At 33.2% G+C, this 22,428-nt stretch overlaps 1 protein-coding gene and 2 non-coding genes across 8 annotated transcripts in view; 2 read left to right on the plus strand and 1 right to left on the minus strand.

Annotated features, from left to right (window-relative positions):
* LOC115441261 (myocyte-specific enhancer factor 2) overlaps positions 1–22,428 on the plus strand; it is a 75,138-nt gene that overhangs the window by 48,119 nt on the left and 4,591 nt on the right. For 2 of the 6 annotated variants that reach the window (XM_030165980.2, XM_030165983.2), the window contains exons 2-8: positions 9,819–9,962; positions 13,653–13,790; positions 15,338–15,403; positions 16,237–16,537; positions 16,659–16,909; positions 17,695–17,819; positions 21,769–21,947. In XM_030165980.2, coding sequence (XP_030021840.1) covers positions 9,909–9,962; positions 13,653–13,790; positions 15,338–15,403; positions 16,237–16,537; positions 16,659–16,909; positions 17,695–17,819; positions 21,769–21,947 — 1,114 coding nt within the window. In that variant the 5' untranslated portion in view covers positions 9,819–9,908. The remainder of the gene's footprint in view (positions 1–9,818; positions 9,963–13,652; positions 13,791–15,337; positions 15,404–16,236; positions 16,538–16,658; positions 16,910–17,694; positions 17,820–21,768; positions 21,948–22,428) is intronic. The other 4 variants (XM_030165981.2, XM_030165984.2, XM_030165982.2 and 1 more) reach the window with 2 other exon arrangements.
* Trnah-gug lies at positions 19,084–19,155 on the minus strand. Its single transcript has one exon. It is a non-coding gene; the product is annotated as a tRNA-His (tRNA).
* Trnah-gug lies at positions 21,466–21,537 on the plus strand. The gene has a single exon. It is a non-coding gene; the product is annotated as a tRNA-His (tRNA).

The following is a 22,428-nucleotide window of genomic DNA, read 5'->3' on the forward strand; positions in this document are numbered from 1 at the left end:
TTAGATAATATTTGTTTTATATGTGTGTTTATGTTGACGTAGTTTCGTGGGACATTGTGTTAGTATATTATGGGAACTTAAATTAATTGTATTTATAACAAAAGCATTGTCTCCCACACATTTAAATGGTAAATTTACAAGGTATGTAATAAAACGAAATATAAAAAATATTATGTGTACAGACGATACCTACTGCAATCACCGTTACTATAATATAATAATAATATCAGCCCTGTATTATATACTTGCCCACTGCTGAGCACGGGCCTCCTCTACTACTGAGAGGGATTAGGCCTTAGTCCACCACGCTGGCCTAGTACGGATTGGCAGACTTCACACACGCTGAAAATTCCAATAGAGCATTTCTCAGGTATGCAGGTTTCCTCATGATGTTTTCGTTCACTATTAAAGTTAACGATAATTCACAAAGAAGGTACGTGCCTTCGGTTTTGAACATGCAGACATTCGTCTAGGAAATCTATTCCACACCCAAATAAGCTATCGCCGTTCTTACTCTTTTTAAATCTAAATAAACTATTTCACACCAAAACCCCAGCGAACTAAAGTGCCACTCTAATTTCGCATATTTTTTCCTATATCGGTTACCTTTGTTCGAAACTGCGAACAGATAGAGGCACAAGGATGCTTTGATAACGTACGGAGCGTTATCAGTCATCTGTCGTGTTTGTCCTACGTATCACCTGAATTGTACGTAAAAACTATACTGGAATTAACTGGAAACAAGCTAATTGCGAGTTAATTTCTTTATATATTACGCTTCAGTGGTGACGAGTCTGTATAAGCCGATTCTTGCCGGTTTCCCTTACGTAATTTATGTAAAATCTTATTATTATTAGACGGATTTGCAGACCGCATTGATGCATATTAGAACGTATATGTTGTTTCGAGTTACCTTTTGGAAAATTTCATCCTTCGCCAGTCATGTTTAGTTTTCCTTGTTATTAAAACAATATGTCATTGGCACGTTAAAATATCAATAAATATAGAGCAAACTCTATATTAATGTATAATAGTTCGACGTATGGCGGGTTAATAGACTTAGGCGATATTTAATTCCGAAATTGAGTTTTATATTTGGAATCATCACATTTTTCTTTTATTTTTTTATCCGTGCAAGGCAAAGTGACGCTCTGCACCTAATGTTAAGTCGAGTGGAGTTCGATAGAATGTCGACTGACGAGAGATGATTATCCCTCGGCAGTCGACACAATTATGTCGTCCTGTCGGAACCGGATATACACAGGTTGTTCCCGGAACACGATATACTTATATACTATGGGGGGTTTTAACACCTTGCGTACAGTGATTGATATCCGAGCGGATAAAAAATAAATGAACCTAGTCTCAATTTTTCGAAAACAAAAGGTCGCATAAGTCAATTAGTCTTCCAACCATCAATATAGAATTGAGTACTTAAGCGACGCAAACTGACCTTATGTTAAGTGAAGTGGCAACCATCGTATACACGTTACTCGTACTTAACTTTGAACATTGTAATCGGAACCCTAAGCCGGTCGATACTTTGCGGCAGACGTACAATTTGACAGCTCTTATACTAATCTCATTCAGCTTTGGCTGGGACGCGCGTGGGCGGCCTGCCGGGTCCACACGCCTACGCTCAGCTCCTTGACGACCGCACAGGCGCAGATTTCAATCTACACACGGATCTATGAGAGGTCCCGATCCCAGTGAACCTTGAAATTGTCGCTTTGATTCATTTAATGATTTTTTTTGCACGGTTGTAAGTCGACGTCATTTGACGTGGTAAGCGATGTACTACTATATCTGTACTTGATTGGAGGTAAACTTCTAACCCGTATATTAAAAGGTAAATTTTGACTTTATATGTAGTAATCTCCGGTATTAATTTGATTTTGTAAACACTGTTATAAATGCGATACATCAACTGCCACACTGTGCGTTTTCAGAGATCATTATTACCACGAACTTGTGTGTTCTAGCACGAACTTCTTCCTACGGTGTTTCCTCAAAGTTATGACTTATCCATAAACGAGGTTTATTTTTTTTTGCCGTAGGCAGCGGCTTCACTGCGTCCCTGACACTACCGACGTCCATGGGCAACGGTAACCACTTACCATCAATGAGCCGTGAGCTCGTCTGCCTTCGGCAGCAATAAAACATAAACGTCAACTATAAGTGTACTATTTTAAGAATATGAGCTAGTTGTTTGAAGTTTTATGTAGAGATACATCGTTGCGTAATATAAGTATGATCGAGCAACTTCAACCTGTGATCTACTGTAGCTCCTAGAGCAACCACGGAGACGTTTTTTGTCAACCTAAGGTGTTTGAACGAGTTAAGTGAAAGATATTCTAATCGACCACTAATCGACTTCATCCCGTGGGCTTTGTAAGACTGTCCGCAACATTTTATAATAAATCAAAGTTTCTTATATTACTTTTTGTGAAGGGTAAAAGATTTTCTCACTTGTTTAGCTTTGAACGAGGCTCGGTTCACGCCCTCACGCCTTTGTTAACCTTTTAAGAAAAAACTTAATGACCCATGCGAAAAAGGGAAGGTGACAGTAAATATTGACGCTTTAGGTTATCATTTACTTGTGGTTCATTAGATTTTTAAAATACATGTTATGTGGATACCGCATAATAGGTATGAAGGACCCTTTCATATTTGTTAAGCTGTATATTAAACAAGCGTCTTTATAAAAGCGGTTGCGTATTTACAAACTTTTAACAAGGAAGTATTGTGACGTCACAATAGTGTATTTCAATGCAGGATTCTGGTTTCTAAACTGGTAAAAAAACATGAACGTATCATTTTTCTTAACGATTTGTTATCCGATATCAGATTTAAATGTGGCATTTTTATTTTTTATGAGAATTAATTAAATTATACTTCATTGTAATTGATACTAAGAAACAATGTTTTGACCAATTTACTGATGTTTTCAGGATATTATGCGACAGTAAATCATCTTCCAAAAAGTAATTTCAACTAACACACTATAGAGAGAATTTACTAAGGCAAATAATAATCAGTCAAAGCTCTCCTAATGCATGATTGGAAGCAAGCCGCGTATAAAACCTATAAACACAGTGACCCGTCACCGCCCCCCTCTGACCTGCACACATGTGTAAACCTTATTGCGAAGTACTGAAGCTTGAAATCGCACTTTCGTGCTGGAAATTTTGTAATATTGCAACACTTGCGTGGATGACTGCTTTTTTTGATAGTTTTATATAATGGAAAATACATTACTATAGTTATAGTTTTTAAATTCTCGAGGATTGTTAGTATTCTGAATATTCTTTTTATCTTATAGGAAGCTATTAGCAAGCGGATTTTGAGACAAGAATGCCGCGAGACAATAAAAAAATTATAGATTCCATTTTCAAACATCGAAAAACCATTTTTTAAATAATCGCTATTCTAATTTCGAAAATTCTCAATTGTAAGGCAATATTTTTCATGTTACTAGCATAAAAACTGCATAGTGCATAGTTTAAAGTTAAGAAATAAAACACCGTTGCATTAATGACAGTAAGACCTAGTACACACGCACGACACGCACACACACCAATGCAAAGGGGTGAAACGGGCAAACATGACACACTGATCTATTTCCACCAACCTTCCGTACCCACATACCTGTACTATCTACGATGCAATTTCGCTACATCCATACATATGGATCCATACATTATGAACAGGTGAAGCTCGTTTGTGAGATTAAAATGTAGGAAGTAATCTCCCCAACTATTTATCCGATTTTGAGAATTGTTGCGCTTAAAAACCACATTGTTCTCCAATGCTATCCATAGACACTTTTGGCTAGAGAAACTTAGAGTAAATACTTTTTTATGAGGTAACAATGATTTGTATTCATTTTTATAACATTAATATACATTCTACAGCTATCATACATACATACATAGATTCTCGTTTGTTTTTCGATATTTCAGTCGAATTTCATCAAGTTCGACGTAGTCATTTCGTCTTAATATAAAAAAGTTTTTCTTGGCAGTTGATAACAATGATTATTACCCGCTGACATTTTAATTTACGCGTCGTATCTCGAAGTGTGGTTGGTCGTGAAACGTCAAAAGTTTTCCTCACTTTCTCAATTTAATTGGTTCTAAAGAAAATATGGTAGCATTTTCTTTTTGATGAGTAAATATAGACTTTAAGTGTATTCAGTTTAAATTTAATGTTATAATAGCTTTGGTGTTTCTAAGATCTGATTCATCGGAGTAATTTTATTACGGTTAATTAGCGTTGATGATATCAAACGTTTTAATTAAAGGCTAAATACATTACTAAACGCTATAATATTATAATTTATATTTTAAATACAAAAAAGTTTTTTTTTGTATAATTGCAGTCCATGTTCGCAATTTCTTGTAATAAATAATGTTTAAGTTAAGTGTGTTTGTAACGTGGGTCCCATTTATTTTTACCATATTTCTGTATACTCAAACTTGCCTGTAAATTAAGCTATATAGCAACCTAGAACAATAACCTCAATATAGCATTGTTAGTAATCACGAAAATGGTACATTCCACGTGTTAAACTATACATAAATAAGATTTTATTTCATTCCAAATAAATAAAATTTCGTGAAGGTTACCTAAGTAATAAAATATAAGGTAATATAAATTAGAAATCATTTGAAATATGTATAAGAGTATTGCCTTAAACAATACAGAACAATACGTACATTAGACCTTAGGTATTATAAAATTGTGGGCAACTGCAATTTTTACCAACGGATTCATCTGCCTTCGAACTCAAAAAAGTTATAATGAACTCTATAAATAGCATGCCTAAGAACCAGTATCCTTCAATCACCAACACCCTAATAGGAATTGGTATTACAAATAACTTAACTCAAACTGATTTCTTAATTCCACCTTTATCCATTTGCCCCACACTCACCCAATTTCACATTCAAATTGCAGGAATAAAAGATTAAGGTCGCGGAAAATTTGTCGTATTGTGTTGCGCAATTTGATACGCAAAGAAAGCAATTTACTTCTGTCAGAAATCGGGATGCCAATTACAGATTTGACGATCAGCTTTTTGACCTGTATTTTATGTGGAAATGTTTTATTCGGAATAAATCGTATGGGAGTGACAAATTATAAGCTTAACAGATTTCGTATGGATGACATTTAGTGAACTAAGTATATCTGGGATTTCATTCTTGACGTCAGTACTCAAAATAGGTTAAACATTAAAGCCCCATTTACAGTCATTGAATAAACGATCGCCATCTCAATCTTCAATCTGACTCCGAGATTTAACCAATCAAAATAAGTAATTCATAAGCATGTCAAAAAAATATTCTAATTAATTTTGAGATAGATCGAAAAAAGAGTTTGGGATCGTGTATTGAAATTGGCAGTTAGTCTTTTTAGAGGTATTCCTTCTTTTGCGTCTTTTCTTCATTCCTGGTCACACGCATACGTTTACGGTCGGCCACCAAGTCCTTTCATCGACCAAGGACCGTCTTCCTACCAACTATTTTGACAAGCATTCGCCAGAATTATGCCGTCCACTAACTGCATAAGCGATTCGAACGTTCCGCTACAGGAACTTACTAATGCATGACCTAGACATATCGTTTAGATCTAGATGTGACTTCTACCTTGATTGAGATGTTTAAGAACTTGACTGTATATGCTAATTAATCTAATGATTTCAAGAAATTATTCGTATCAATGTCAGTATCGAATGATTGTAATTTACTTTTAGTTCAAATTATTAAATGAATTGCACGAATAATTAATTGCCCAATGCATTTCATCGTTCATTACTTATTAATGAACTGTATGTCGAAACACGATAAAATTAAAAAAGAAATAACGGATTTCGATGAAATTTGGTATGGACACAAACAACTTTTTGTACCGGGAAAATATATAGCAGGACTTATACAGCAGAAATTTTTTTTCGCGCGGGCGAATCCGCGAGCAAAAAATAGCCCAAACATAAAAATTACATGCACTATTTAATTTGCTATCACTGTTAAAACAATAATAGTGAATACCATGAATGAATTCTTAAGTTCCCACGACGGTTAGTAATTATGAAATTTTAGGAAATTTAACCCTGACTAGTCATCAATTAAGCCAAGTCGACAATACACATGGTCAGTAACGAAGAAACACAATAAACTACTTTGTATTGTTAAAATTATTTTAGTTAACAAAATTTGTGCAATGACTTTTCCCGCCTTAATTTCATCTTTCATCACTGTGATTAAGCGGTAATAGAGATATATTCGCAGGTTAAAACCCAAAGGCTCAGATTCTTTTTTTTTATTTTTTATTATTATTTTTTTTTATTTATTTAGGATAACAAACGGTTACACATTATAATATATAAAAAAAATAAAAACGAATCTGTAAATGCGCAACCAGCACCGTTATCCACAGCATATACATTTTTTTTTTTAATTCATTTTTTGTAAAGTTATCTATCCTTTATGAATTATCGTTTGCTTTAACGGTGAAGGATAACATCGTGAGGAAACGCATATCAGAGAAAATTCCTTATAAGAATTTCGATGGTATATGAAATCTGCCAAATACACTAGGCCAGCGTGGTAGTAGAGGAGGCTTGAACCAAGCAGTGGGACAATATAACCATATAACTCTGTTATTAATTTAATTTTATAAACGGCGGTTTTTAATGCATGTTTTATCCCTTGCCGAACTAAAACTTATTAAAAAATATATTTATTAATTATTTCGTATTTTGATTGCCTGGTAACACAAACATGCTTGCTTTACGCAGATAGTGGGAACTCTTCCAATTCAATGTGGGATGTGATGACGTCATAGCGTACGTACGGAGGTGGAAGTGCATATCTACATCATGTGGGATATTGATATATAAATGTATAGTTGTATATAACCTACTATGGATTTACGACTCTAAAGCAATTAAAAGAAAGTTTGCAATTCAAATTTCGAGTTTTGCGATTTCGTGTATGAAGAGATAAAGGGTTTGTACTTTGTGGAAGTACTACGAATACTGGATGTATGGATGCGTACACGCACGAAGTTTAAGGACTTTGCTTCTACTAGTACTAAAAACCTTTATGTTGCTCAATTCGTTCATATATCAATTAATACAAAATGAACGTAGTTTGGCTTTAAAGACGTGTTAGCTGACCCAAAAGCTGTTATATTTCAATTAGGTAGTATCATTTTGTTATTGCTCCAAACCGTTTCAAAAATATGAATACGAAAGTAGGGTTAACATATAAATAAAAATTTATTCCATATTTAATATTAATATAAACATATACGATGTTTCAATTCTTTAAACAAAACTTTTCGAGAGTATATTACATATTCGCATATGCATCACCATAAGCGATTATAGTATATTGGTATCCGGATATAAACTTCAAGCAATTAATTAAAACTCAATGAAATGTCACATAAACCTTGATTATTTATGTAAAAATGCATTTTAGTAAAACATTTGTTATTGTTCCTTGTTTTAATGGTTTTTGGAATTAAATTTAAGTATATAATTGCGATGATAATGGAATTGAAGTATATTGTTAATTAGTACTACTTAATACTAATTAACATATAATGATACGAAGCGCCTATGCTTTAAACTTTATTGCAAGTAAAGGATGCGGATTTCAGAACAAATTATTATATATTAAAATAAGTCATTTTTTCCCGCTTCGCATAAAAACGCTGTAACATAATATAAGTTTGACTTTTGAAGATACTTCTGTAAACCAATAACAATAAAAAATTGCAATAGTCTCATCTCTTATTCCATGCATAGCTAGCGAAATGCGGCGTGAGACACTTCTGCCTAGCCCTCAAAAGCCAAACGCCATGGTTGCTAAGCCGGGGGATCGCCTGTACACCATTGGCCCCCCGGTGATAACCATGGCGTTCCCCAAAAAAAAACCCCTCAAAAGCCGTGATGTTATGTATGTAAAAATCCACGTAGATAAGGTTGACAAACCAGGTAGACAATAGTAAAAATCTATGTTTACATACACGTGTAAAATCGAGGATAAACATTTAATTCCATTAACGTTATCTTCATAATAATCATTATAAATTATTTTTTACGATTATATCAATTTATTATAGGAACAGGTTTGTTAAAATCGATTTGGAAAATGATTGCATATTCTGCATAAAATAACAGTATGAATTTAAAGCATTAACAAAAGTGATGTTTAACCAACAACGTGCCAGTTTTTAAAACAAATGAAAGTTAGTTTTCTAATTTTATCGCGGCTTTTTTTTCTGCCGACTTTTCGAAGATTTTGGAGTCTTTGGGGGACAGTCCGTCCTGTGACCATGAAGGCTGCAAACTCTTCAAAACATAGGAAGAAAAAAAACGCGATTAAATCTTAAAACGTGTTTTATTTTGATGTCAACATTCGCGTAAACGTAAAAAATCTTTGTGTATTTTTTTATTATCATTGTAGGTGCTTTGAATGCCATTTTAAGGTTTTGCATTCAATTCACAGGTTAATTTTTTAACCGACTTCAAAAAATGAGGTATTCTGAATTTGCTTACTAACTTTCGGGTTTACAATTAGTCCTCTATGTATTAAGATTCGAAAATAAGCTTGATGAAGCTAGTACTCAGTCTACCTATCACTCAAAGAGTAAAGTGAGTTTTTCTTACTTTACGTAAGCCGCCTAACCTAGTATCATTGCCGACATTACATAACTCTGTGAATAAAAAACATAAAAGCAAACAAAACAAAGATGGCCGACCGCGACACATTTGTACAAATATTTACGGAACATTAGTTGGTTATTCACCCACGGACAAAGCGTAGAACATAAGATAACATTAAAACAAGCAGCGAAGATTTGCATAATGACCCCACTGGACCATATGACCGCGTTTTTACCTGGTCACATTGATCTGTGTTTTGCATCCACCGCCGTAGAATCTTCGTTTTCGAAGTAATAATTGAGAATTGAAATAATATGTATTTGTGATTCGAATTTCGAATAGGGAAAGAAAAAATATTTCTGCTTTTATGGAAATTATAATTTTATAGATTAGAGTACATACATAATATTATATCGTACAATTTCTTTTATTAGGTATATCACAGGGGAAACTAAATGACCTTTGTGATGCAATATAGTCAAAGATTGTGAATTCCCGAGCCATAAAGAATCAAAATTACTCATTTATTCAGTCCATAATAATCAGGATGGCCGATCGTTGTTATTCAAGGCCTTATCAAAAGCGTGTACTGGAATTATTAGTCATGCGAATTATTGCTGTAAAAATTGCATAAACCACAAATTAGGAAGTCTGTGTTGGCTATATAGTTACTATCAATGTGTGATATTTTCATTTTGAATACGCTTACATATCATATGTGGTTATAATGTCCATTGTGCCGCGGTTACGTCATCAAGTATTAGGTAAGCGTAAAACATTATCACTATACAGTCCTGTGTCCGGTCTGTATGTTGCTAACTCACAGGACTTTTATGTCTCACTCTATATATCTAATATTAAAATGATATAAAACATACAATATAATATAAATATTAAAAGACGGATTAAAAAATTATAATAATAAATTTTGACTGACGATTAATTTACTGAGCACTTCATATACAAATGTATACAGGCGGACTTAAAGCCATAGGCTGTCTCTACCAGCCAACCTTGGGTGGTGCAAAGATAATCAGAGAGATAATTAATTTAATAAATAAATAATAAATCCTAAGTGACTTACATATGTTTAAAAATGTAGTTTGCAATAACACTAATGTAACTCTATTGTTGCCGACAGATAGCAGCTGTTGACGTCCGCAGAAGCCAGCCCTTCGGCAACTTTTACTCTCGCCCCGCTCCCCACACCCCCTCCAAGATTGCTGCCACCATGGGTCGGAAGAAAATACAAATATCCCGGATTACGGACGAACGGAATCGACAGGTTTGTATTAATTTTATAAGTAACTAGCTGGCCCGACAGACGTTGTCCCGTCTTAACTAGGAATTTGCAGCGCGCATTCTGTCAATCGCTGACAGTTATTTCAAACAATTGACAGTTATATAAAATTAAATTTTTTGTTAAGTTTTCTTAAATTTTCTAATTTCTCAATTTTTTGAATTTTTTCTTTGATAAGAACCTTCTCCTGACAATAACAAACACAACAAAAAAAAAGTGAATTCAGTCCAGCCGTTCACGCGTGATGCGATGACCATGGGAAATAGAGATTCATTTTTATATATATAGATAGATGCGCTTTTTAACCATTAATACATTTATTTAACGGAGTGATAACTAAAATATTTTTTGTATAAAATCTGATCTCTTATGTTCGCTCCGTATAAAATTTTTTATTGTCTTATTAGGCAAACGAGCCATCGTTCTGCCAGATGGTAAGCATCATCCATCGCCCATGGTCTAAGGCAGCTATACTCTAAGTGTGTTCCGCGGAACCCTAGGGTTCCGTGATACCTCTGTCGGGGTTCCGCAAGAATTTAGAAAAAAAAAAAATCAAAACACCTCTCTCAATAATAATTAGTAACTGTTACATTGTACTTTTATTATGCTGATTAATAAAAAATACACTTATAAAAACAATTGTTTTATTGTAGGGTTCCATCAAGTATTTTGCTTCCCAAAAGGGTTCCGTCATTTAAAAAGTTTGAGAACCACTGGTCTAAGGAATACCAGAGGCACAACCAAGCCGTTGCCTACCAAATAAATTATATACTTTAAAATCACGGGAAAGTCGAATTTAAATAAAATTAAATATTTCACAATACAGTGTTACTCATCACAAGGTAACTCTGTAGACTTACTAATTATTCAAGCGACAGATTTTCACTGTCGAAACTGGAACAATGGCACGCATCAAACTAAAAAACGTAAACGGATTCAAATATCCACAACTGATGCAATTTATTTTAACAATAACCATTAGCATACATTTATACAGAACAGGAAAGTTCAAAGGACTTTATCACTTTGTAACCTGCTTTGGTATAAATATGCAAAATAAATGTATCAATGCCATTGGCGTCTTTGTCCGACCCTAATATTTTTTTAAATCTTAAACATATTAAGCTGAACCGTTTAAAAAATAAACCTTTTTTATTAATGTATTTCTAATATATGTGACGTGATTTATCTCAGCTTTAGCTGTGTCTTTAGTAAGCGCAATTAGTTATTATCACTATATTAACATATTGTATTCTTTATAATTATTATTTGAACAAGCGTAAATTAAAATAAAAAATAATAATATAACAATAATGTAGTAAAATAAAATGAATGCTGATTAAAATCTAGTACATAATTACAGGAATATTATCTATGTTTCTTTGTATGTATAAAATAACTGGCCAGCTTTATAATGACGCCTAAACAATAAAATAAAAAATCAAGTCAACTGTGTTCCATTTTCAAAACATTTTATTACAATGTAACAAGCATTATATTCAAAAGTATTAAAATCATCCAAAGAGTATGACCTTATGACGATCTGACCCAACAGATGTGTTGTATCAACACTTCCACTGCAAAATGTTATCGCAGCGGGACAATGACCGCTGTCGCTTGTAATTTATTAATTATACGATCACATTGCACATTGGCGAGGCCAGTTTACGAAGAACACATAAAGTCCCACACACTGCACTCTTTTATACTTAAATCTTCTGTAATTGCAACCGACAGAGGTCTATTAACACTGGTCGTAGAGAGACAAATTAAAATTGCGAAGGTTAATTTTGAATTTTAAGTAATTCCACTTCCCTCAGTGGTTTTAATTATGCTGGTGTAATTGCTGTTGTTCTAAATGACCTGATCAAAACATTTTCCAACAAAGTATTACTAGTCATTTTCTTGAATCATTACAAAGTTTTCTAAGAATTGTCCTATTTAGTTTTAAGTGGAGAGATTTTTTTTATACGTATTTTTTGAAAATATTATATCCAGGAAATATAATTGTTATTACTATAGTTATTTAATCGAGAATTAAAATTTATAGATATGATCAGTATTTTGCTATGTCTGCAACAAAACTAAAAATGCTTTAATAAGGTTATTAGCACTTTAAGCATGCAAAATATTTTATTTCATAAAAATATAGACTTTTTATTTAATTTTAAAAAATCATTTTTTTTATCTGTTCTACAAAAGGGTGAAATGGTAGTCGTCATTATCGTGAAGTCACTGTAGTGTAGTTAACATATTGCCTACAATGCATTCTTTTGATTTTAGTAGCGATTTTTCTAATAATTATTTATTAACTTGTAAATTGTTTTTTTTTTCATAAATATTATAAAAAGGAAGACGGTTTTGTGAAAGCGAAAAGCACAAATTTATATCACAGATTTTGTTGATATTTCACAAAACACTTGACAATTATTGTTTCATATCGAGTGACGTCACAAATCGAAGTAGCATGAGGACTATCGTTTTAGCTCGAAAATTTAAAATATAAATTGATTTTTATGTAATTTATCAGTTTCACACTATAAACATAAAATTTCTGGAGACTTAATAACTAACGTTCAAAATAAGACACATATAAAAATACCCTATTTCATAAGATCATTTAGTATTTAGCTTAGTAAGACAAATGTTAACTTCGAAACTTGAAAATTGCAACCAGTTATAAACATAGCAACATTAAATTAATTCAGATATGCAAATTTATTTACTAAAACCATATAACAAACTTTAATATTATACTGTTACACAGCTATAGATTATAGAAAATATTTAAAACTAAAGTATTTGAATTTGGAATTAATAAAAATATTTAAATTAGGAACACCACAAAAAGCTTTCAAACTGTGTATAAAAACAAAAATTTCATCTTTGTTTCAAAAACTGCTAGAGGAAAAAGCATTCCACTTTTAACCACAAATCATACTCGGAATATGTTCAATTGTTTCAAATAACGATTTTATAAACAGAGTGACGCATGATGCAAATAAATTCCAGTTATTACAAGCATTGGTATCCGCCCGTGACCCAATAATGTTTCAAAGCATCGGTTATGCGTTTTACCTGATGAAATATGACAATCAGTTGAAATGAAATGGAATGTTTCTGGCTTTGTATAGATTGTTATCATAGATATGAATTAATCTATTGAAATTATTTTCAAATATAGCGACCTAAAGAATCACCTTAAAATCATCTTAAATAATTTTACACTTTCATTTATTCATGGCAATGAATTAAGGAATTATTTTGCGACGGCAGTTATTAAACAAATATTTTGAATTACAAAATATACCTGCGTTAAATTCCATTAATTTTCCAACAATTTTTTCCTCATGACATCACAGCGGTGAACTAAATAAAAAAACTTTTAGAACGAACATACGGTCGAATGGATGGATACCAGCGTCATTTTTATTTGTTTACATAAATAAAATTGGAACATTTTATCTTACAAAACCCACCACATGTAACTATAATAAATAGAACTTATTTCTCGAATAAGATCTAAGCATTCACATCTTTCTCTCTCTTAGTGTCTCTCACAGGATCAATTTCTTAAAGAATTTCTATATCTTTCCTTTGGTAAACAACCTTATGTTGTCTCATAATTATATTTTTTATTAATATTGTAAAAGTAATTACCTTTTAACATTCCAGGTGACCTTCAACAAACGCAAATTCGGCGTTATGAAAAAAGCCTACGAATTGAGCGTGCTCTGCGACTGCGAGATCGCCTTGATAATCTTCAGCTCTAACAACAAACTGTACCAGTATGCCAGCACGGACATGGACAAGGTAAATGTTTCGGTCAATGTCTTTTACGTATTTACTACTCTATACTCTATCTTAGATGGATTAGCGTTTATTTCTCTGTAAGCAACTAAATGTCTTTTTAATTCTGCTTCTTCTCTTCTGTTACTGGCAATTACGTAATATTGCTCCTTGTGTATCGAAATGTAAGTGCAATAATCGTTCCGGTATAATCATGTCCTTGAGATGTAAATGCGAAAAATTAAAATTTTTAATCAAATCCACTTATGAAATATTGTTAATCAAGATTTTCAAACACGTAATATGCAATTATTATGCTAAACTGAAATCCTCGGCATTTTACTCGAGTTTTATTACAGAACGCCCCTCGTATTTAGCTTTAGTTTTTTAATGATCGCAACCGCAATAACATAGTCGTTCATTTGCATATTTTTTATCGCTCGTACGCGGCTAACATTGACTGAATCGCTCGTAAACGCTCCAACACTCTGCCAATTGACCTGCCTCTGTTTGCAGTTTGACGTGATCTTAGAATTTAAGGACACATTTAGTCTACAGATTATCTTCATCGGCATTTTTTTAATTCAAATTTAGTTTTGCATTGATTTATTTAAACTTAGTACTTGTAATGTTCTTCTATAGTTAGAATTTATTCCAAAGTCAATGATACCTTTAAGAAAAATAAACTTGTAATGTCGCCGAGCCACAATAAAATGTACACAATTATTCCCTTTATATTACAATGGAGTAGTTCGATAGAAACATTCGATGTACGTAGCATCATATTCGTGTGCTGCATTTAAAGCAACATCAACTGCTTTTGTGCATGTGGAAACATTATTGGCATGCGTAATTATAACAATTCTTGTGCGTTTGCGTACATTGTTTTATCTGTATTCATTGGATACGTTTCCTTTTTGAATGTTTTTTTTATTATTGGCGCAAATTAATTGGCGACCCTTCCGTTGCTGCGGTGATTATCAGACAGTAAAATGTATTTAGATTTTTATGCGCAAACCAAATGGTTTTAGTTCTGGGATGTTTAAGTATTAAAATCTAATCTCTAACATATAATTATGGTAGGTTAATTACGTAATAAATAATCTTTATTTCCGACATTACGAGTTGTATTTAGCCCTTAATGCTCGCCACACTGGTGCCGGTTCGCAAAATGACGTCATTGTGGTGAAGTTTACATTCATTAACCACGCCTAGTGCCGATGCAAATACTTTGCAAATTTATACAAGACGATTGCTTACCGGAAGTGATACGTGATCACCGACAGCGCAATTAGTCCTTAACAAATCTATTTGAAAGTTGTTCCACGATATGTTAAAGGCCTTTCTTACATTTCACAGCAAAAGATAGCAATCCGACGTAGGAACAGACTGTTAGAGGAATATTGGAATAATGTTAATACAATTATGTTGAAAGCCATAAAGAAAACGTTTAATAACGTAGCATATTGCGAGGACAAGCACAAAGATTAATCATAATTAATGTTCTTTCGTAGGTAATGACACCGTTAATAGCGCATTGAATGGTATTGTAAAGAGACATCTCGTTCCAGGTTCTACTAAAGTACACAGAATACAACGAGCCACACGAATCGCTGACCAATCGCAACATCATCGAGGTACATAAAGTACGGCGTCATCTGTGTGCCCGTGATCGCAATGCAATGTTCATGCAATGTTGACTTATCCCATTAACAGTGTGCTTTGTACTCACATACCTAATGCATACTTTGATGTTACTAAAATGATTCCCAACGATCCGAAGGACGTGTAGATCGACTAGAATCACTGCCTAAACATTAGCTGAAACACGAGCAATAGAGAAGCATGTTTCCTGTTATAAAAAGGATGAAGTACAAAACACCAGGCACCCGTTTATACTAACAGTTTATTGCTAGACACCTCAAATATTTATGTTATTTTTTCCTTGTACAGCATGGGCTTTGTAAATATTTTTGTGTTTATTTGAATTAACCGCGTCTACCTCACTGGAGATTGATACAACGGGTGAAGTCAGTTGCATCATTGCGTTCGACACAACACACAAATGTACGCTAAAAGAATTCACTTTACAATTTTAGTCACTATAGTATTACGATGGCACTTTTTATTTTACCCTCCACTACATACTGATGATGGTAGTTAATTGATTTTTTGCGACATAAGATCGTTAAATGAAGTTGTGTTCTATTGTCACGCGCATTTATTGATGTAATCCGATATAATACTTACCTTGCAATTAAAGCTTCGTACTAGACAGGAATAAATACGCGTGACAGTCTCCAAAGTATTTGATTGATTAAATTACCAATAACCTATTAATAGATGTTAATTAGTGGTGTGTAAAGAGGGTGTATTAATGAAAATTAATAATGCATGTGAAGTAATGCCGTAGGGCTGTCACAACTTTGGCTCGTCAAGCCACCTGAGCTGTTTTCGCTGACACTTCCAGGCACTAACGAAGAAAGAGCATAAGAACGGAGTGATGTCGCCGGACAGCCCTGAAGCAGAGCCAGAATACAACTTGACCCCACGGACCGAAGCCAAATACTCGAAGATTGATGAAGAATTTCAAATGATGATGCAAAGGAACCAGTTGAACGGAAGCCGCGTGGGCGTCAGCGTAACGGGCAGCAATTACAACCTGCCCGTGAGCGTGCCCGTCGGCAACTACGACCAGTCGCTACTCCAAGCTAGTCCACAGATGCACCCCTCGATCAGTCCACGGCCATCCTCTTCAGAAACCGATTCAGGTGTGTATGAGATCAAATCTTATTTACATTTGTGAATTAAACCCAATTTAAACTGAATTAAAATTGAATTTCTTAAAATCGATAATCCGAAAAAGAAATTAATGAAATTATCTTTGTTCAGTATATCCAAGCGGCGGAATGTTGGAGATGTCGAACGGGTACGGCGGGGCGGGCTCGCCGCTGGGCGCGGGGTGCACACCGTCCCCCTCGCCGGGGCCCGCGCCCTCCCCGCACCGGCACCACAGTGCGCACGCGCACAAAGCGCACTCGCACGCACCGCCGCCACACCACTCGCCCCGCCACAACAACCTACGCGTCGTCATACCCGGATCAATGCCACCGCCACAGGATGACATCTCATATACTGGAGAGGTGACTAACTTTATTTTTCATGACAGTTATTTTAAGATCGGTATTAGCACAAAGAAACGAAAGAGGTTTTTCGGTTACCGAAAATCAAGCCTTATGTTTGTTGGTTTTACAAAGAAATCCTATTAAAATGCATTAAAAAAATGCTTAAAAGCCAGAAAAAACCAGTAGTAACTTTTATTATCCGATATCGTTTTCAATATTATTATAAACTCTCAAGATTTAGGTAGAGGGCAAATTAAATGTAAAAACACAAGTAATCGATTATCCATTACCTATCTATTGGATTTGGTGGAGTAATAAATAAATTCTAATAAACGTAGTACAAACAAGAAATTCACAGTTTATTTAAATTTAATATTTTCCAATTCTGAAAAAGTAGAGCTTGATAACGTCTTCCAAATATTATTCTTTAATAAATATAGGTTTTGTTAAGTTGTAGTGTGTGACTGACGTGGTTTTACAATATGCTAACTGAAAACTTACATAAAATTTACATACTATGCAGCTGCATGACCTTCACAACACATGAATATATATAAACATATAATTTTAAAAGACCTACTTTCAGATACAATAGAATTAAAAACAAAAAACTACGTGAAGCTGTATAAATTTCATACTATATTTGCAATGGCTGTTTTGTGTTTATTGATTTTTGATTAAACTGAACCCATCTTGGTGAAAGTGATAGCTTGTATTTGGAAAAATTGCATTCAGTTTTCTGAGTTCAGATCTTAAATTTTTAATTCTCTCATATATTTAATTCCAAAATAATATAATTCCAGACACCGCTCAGCTACTCAGGACTCGGCAATTTCGGACCACAGGACTTCAGCATGACATCTGACATGGGCATCGGACTCACGTGGGGCGCACACCAGCTCCAGACGTTACAGCACAACAGGTACATGTCTGTGCCCAATTTAATATTTTTATTTACCAATACCGAGTGCTAATTTAATTATATGATTAAAATTAAAATGTAATTTTTTATTCGAGATTTAAAATTAGCCCGTTTTGGACAAATTAATGTATAAAAAAAATATTTTATTCCAAAATGGTTAATCCTTTTATATTATAAAACAAATTCCCTCGCCGCGTCGTGTGTGAACGCATCACATTCAAACGTCCGATGTGTTTTGATGAAATTTGGTATAGGGATAAATTTGAGACCCTTTAAAGGACAGAGAAAGCAATACTTTTACCCCGAAAACTCTTTCACAAGAGCAATCTCACGCAAAAACTAATTTATTATTATTTAAATTGGCCTAATAATGTGTCCAAATCATAAAACATATTTTATTCCAAAATGGTAATTTAATTCAGTTATAAAAGTCTTTTGGTACGTTGTACTCTAAATCAGCGTATTATTTATGTACATAAGATTAAAAAAAATGTATATATTATTCCAAAATGATAATTTAACAACTATTAAGAAATTCGGTAAACTCATGCATATTTATATATTATGTTGTAATAATTATGCTTTTATATTGTACATATCCATTTTTTTTTTGTTTATATGTAAATAAAAAAATATTGCTGTAAGACTCAAAAATCACAAATAATTATTTTATATATTTTTCAAACACATTTCTTATTATATTTTCGGTTAAGTTAGCACCCGGTATTTTTTAGGTTAGTTGACATCTCATCCCATCATATAAGTCATGTTGTTTTATGCCCAGTTTAACCGAGACTCTATACTTGGTGTCATCTACCTCACGATAGTGGCTTAAAGATATCCAGTAGAGAATATCGAAGAATCATATATTTAAAGTTTTTTTTTTACTTGTTACCATAAAAATAAATTGGATTTTAATTATGTATTCGATTTAATTTTTTTGTGTCCAATAATTTTCGGGTAAATTATCTTTATTTGAAAATATAATAATAGAAATTATATCGCTATATCTTTTCCTTGCAGTAGTTTTATCACAAGAAATCTTTAATAGACACTATCCAATAAAAATTTCTTGGAAACTTATTAACGTTAACAAAAGCAGAAATATTTTTTTAAACGCTTAAAATTAATTTAAAAATTTAGACATAGAATATGAAAATTCTTAAATATAATATAATAACGTATAAAAAATATTTTAATTATCGTTTTTACATACAAGCGAGACTATCATTCGATATAAAAAATATAGCTCCGCCGCGACAGTTTTCACTGCCGTGACCAGGATTCGAACCTGGGTTACTACGGCCACAACGTAGGGTCCTAACCACTAGACGATCACGGCTATCGGAGCTGGTGGTAGAACTGCCAAAATAACCAATCAGTTCGTTACGTAGAGTCACGGTTGGCTGATTATACGTGAAATGTCTCTACAAAGTATGAAAGTAGAATTATTTTATTATAAAGTGTAATTAGACATATCCGTGCATTGTCCGAGTGGTGACAATACAGTGTTAAGAACAAATACATATAGCTGTTATTTTGTATCAACTTGATAACACATGTCCATTACAGTAGCTTACATTGTTTTCCAGAGCTGTTTTATCTGTTTTGATATTGGCCTGGCTCTTATTAACTGGAAGATCTAACCTCATATAGATCTAAAAAAAAGAAGAATCCGATTTTAAACTCAAAATTCGCGACAGATACCCTTTATAGAATATAACCCGTGCAACCTAACTGTAAAACTAGCCGTTTATTAAAAAAGTTAATTTAGTGAATTTATTTTTAAGAAATTTTGTTTTTTTTTTTAATTTTATTGAACGACAAGATGAGCATGCCGCTCGCCTGTATTTAAGTAACATCTACAGTGAGAGAGGTTTCACTTTTGCATAAGGCAATCCGGCGAAGTCCAAGTTATAGTTTTAAAAGGAAATCTAAATTGCTGTAATAAATATAAATAATTTATTAGGAATAAAAATGTAAATATATTTATTTGCCCGGTAGTAATTAAAACACTATATTTTACAACATCGCTTCCTGAACTCGCATTCAACAAAAAATTATCGTTTTTAATAGAATTACAAGCACTAAATCTATAAAATTTTATAAATAACTATAATTAAGATTTGTTGCATAAAGAGATTGCAAGCTCAAAATAGAAAAAAAAAGCTGTCGCAATTAATATAATTTTATTTTTAAATTTTAAATATCGACTACTAATTAACATAAAAAAAAATTCTAGCGCTAACAAGAAAGTAATTAATTATTTAAAAATCGAATACAATTGTTCAGAACGTTTTCTGAATTATCAGAAAATCAATTTCCCGCCTTTTAGGTGTTGAAAAATTCTTAGTTATTCGTAACAAAGTTGTGCCTAGCACGACCAGGGTACAGTGTTCCGCACGAACTACAACCAATTGTGTTGGCATTTAATCAATTGTAACGCAAATAAAAACCTGCTTAGTTCAGTTTTTGCGCTGTTAATTAAATCAGAATGTGCTGTTTGTACATTTTTTATTAGAATATGAAAACCATAGCTTGATAGATCTAAATTGGAAAATAGCTTCAATATTACGACAAAAACATAGAGTCATACAAACATAAAGATTAAATTAGCTATTTTTTATACAAAAAATATAGAGTCTTTTGATTAAGTTTGCTATTTTTTATAATCAGTATAATAAAATAACGTGTTTATCTTAGATTGTTGATTGAAATTGTCAAAATCTTCATAATAAAGGAACTATCGCCAATTCATAAATTAATTTACTACCTTATCTCAACTGTACTGCATTAGAATACAATTATAATTTTTAGATACGTGTAGCCACTTCGCCGACTACGTAAAATTGTTACCATAACAGAGAGAAAAATTACTAAAAAAATTTAAGAGTTTTTATTGTAAGAAAAAACGATGGAAATAAATTGATATTTTTTCAAGATTATAATCTTTTTAATCAATGAATCTATAGAATTACTACGTCACGCTTGGATGGAGTATTTTTTTAGTACGTATGTTTCGAAGGTCAATAGACAGACGAAAAAACACCCAAACAAATTGTAACAAAGTTCCTATTACAGATAAAATACTCAATTTATTTTACTAATCAGAATTGTGCTAGTGCTATTCTTTTTTTTTTCACCATTTGGTTCATGAATGAATACTTCAACATACTATTTTATATTGATCGATTACATGTACTTTGTGGCAGTTACTGTTAATAATAAATTCACGGTTGACTTGCCGGGCATATCGTGATGATTCGGCCTTGAAGAGCCATTTTCCGGTATTTGGTCAAGGTTATATGTTCAAGTAAAAAAAAAGGACTTAGGTAAATTAAAAGTAAACTTTAACGAAATAAATAAATATATTAGGAATTTACATAAGCGTCTCATGTTTATTTTAGCTGATTTTTTTACATCTACATCTTAAAAATAAACAGTATTATTAAATTAAATTTCTTATAATATTAATCAATATTTCCCTAGGATTATAAGAGTAGTCTAACAAAATATTAAGCAAAACAGCGCCATCTATTTATCGTGGTTGGAAACTTTTATATCAAGAGCAACAGTTTAAAGTGAAAGTTTCAACTTCAAACTCATTTGAAAGCTACCGGTTAATTTATCTTAACAGTCACCAGCTCCGATAGCCGTGATCGTCTAGTGGTTAGGACCCTACGTTGTGGCCGTAGTAACCCAGGTTCGAATCCTGGTCACGGCAGTGAAAACTGTCGCGGCGGAGCTATATTTTTTTTATATTTGTTAGATCTCTGCGGCCGCTGAATCTCTATTAATGAAATATAGCAATATTTACTCTCATAGTTGTAACTAAAATAAATCATGAAGCCCTACATTTTTCTATCTAGTAGCTCTTTAGCGTGCTCATTTTTCATAATTCATTCATTGACTATGAACCATTTTCCTCATAACTAATCTGATCCTCGCTCTGCAGTAACAGTCTACCAGTGCTGGGCGGGGGCGGAGGGACACCGCCACCCGCAGCGTCGCCTAGCAACGTGAAGATCAAAGCGGAGCCGGTGTCACCGCCGCGCGCCGCCGAACTGTTACACCGCGCGCCGCCGCCTGCGCCCGCGCCGCAGCCCGCTCATCAGCTCTCTGCAGTAATTGATGGTGAGCACTATACTTTATCTTTATATTTATAACTAGGCCAGGAATAAAAATCCCGCTGTGAGTACTTTGATTATTCGTTTTAAAATTACGTTCTCAGTATAAGAAATTAGCTTCACATTTTAACACATGGCGAGGTTTTTAATTTTCCTGGTCGATAAGATTTAATATGTGTGAGTTTAACCATCTGACATTAAGCCAATTTAAGCGGCCTTTCGTAATACGATGATGACCTAACATGAATACTAGCCCCGTAAATACGTTGTCGATCTTTAAAAAAAAAGTAAAGTTGATTTAATAATTTGAATATTCACTTTTTCTTTTATTTGAATTTTTGTCTAACCGCCATTTTTAATAAACGATCCCAATCGGTTTTTCGATCCGTCTCAAAAATTAATCAATCAGAACAAAGTTTTTTAATTAATGAGTTATTGTGATTGGTTTCTTGAAATCAGATTTAAAATTAATATTGAGATCGTTTATT

Source organism: Manduca sexta, chromosome 25 (assembly GCF_014839805.1).
Source record: "Manduca sexta isolate Smith_Timp_Sample1 chromosome 25, JHU_Msex_v1.0, whole genome shotgun sequence".
Taxonomy (NCBI): domain Eukaryota; kingdom Metazoa; phylum Arthropoda; class Insecta; order Lepidoptera; family Sphingidae; genus Manduca; species Manduca sexta.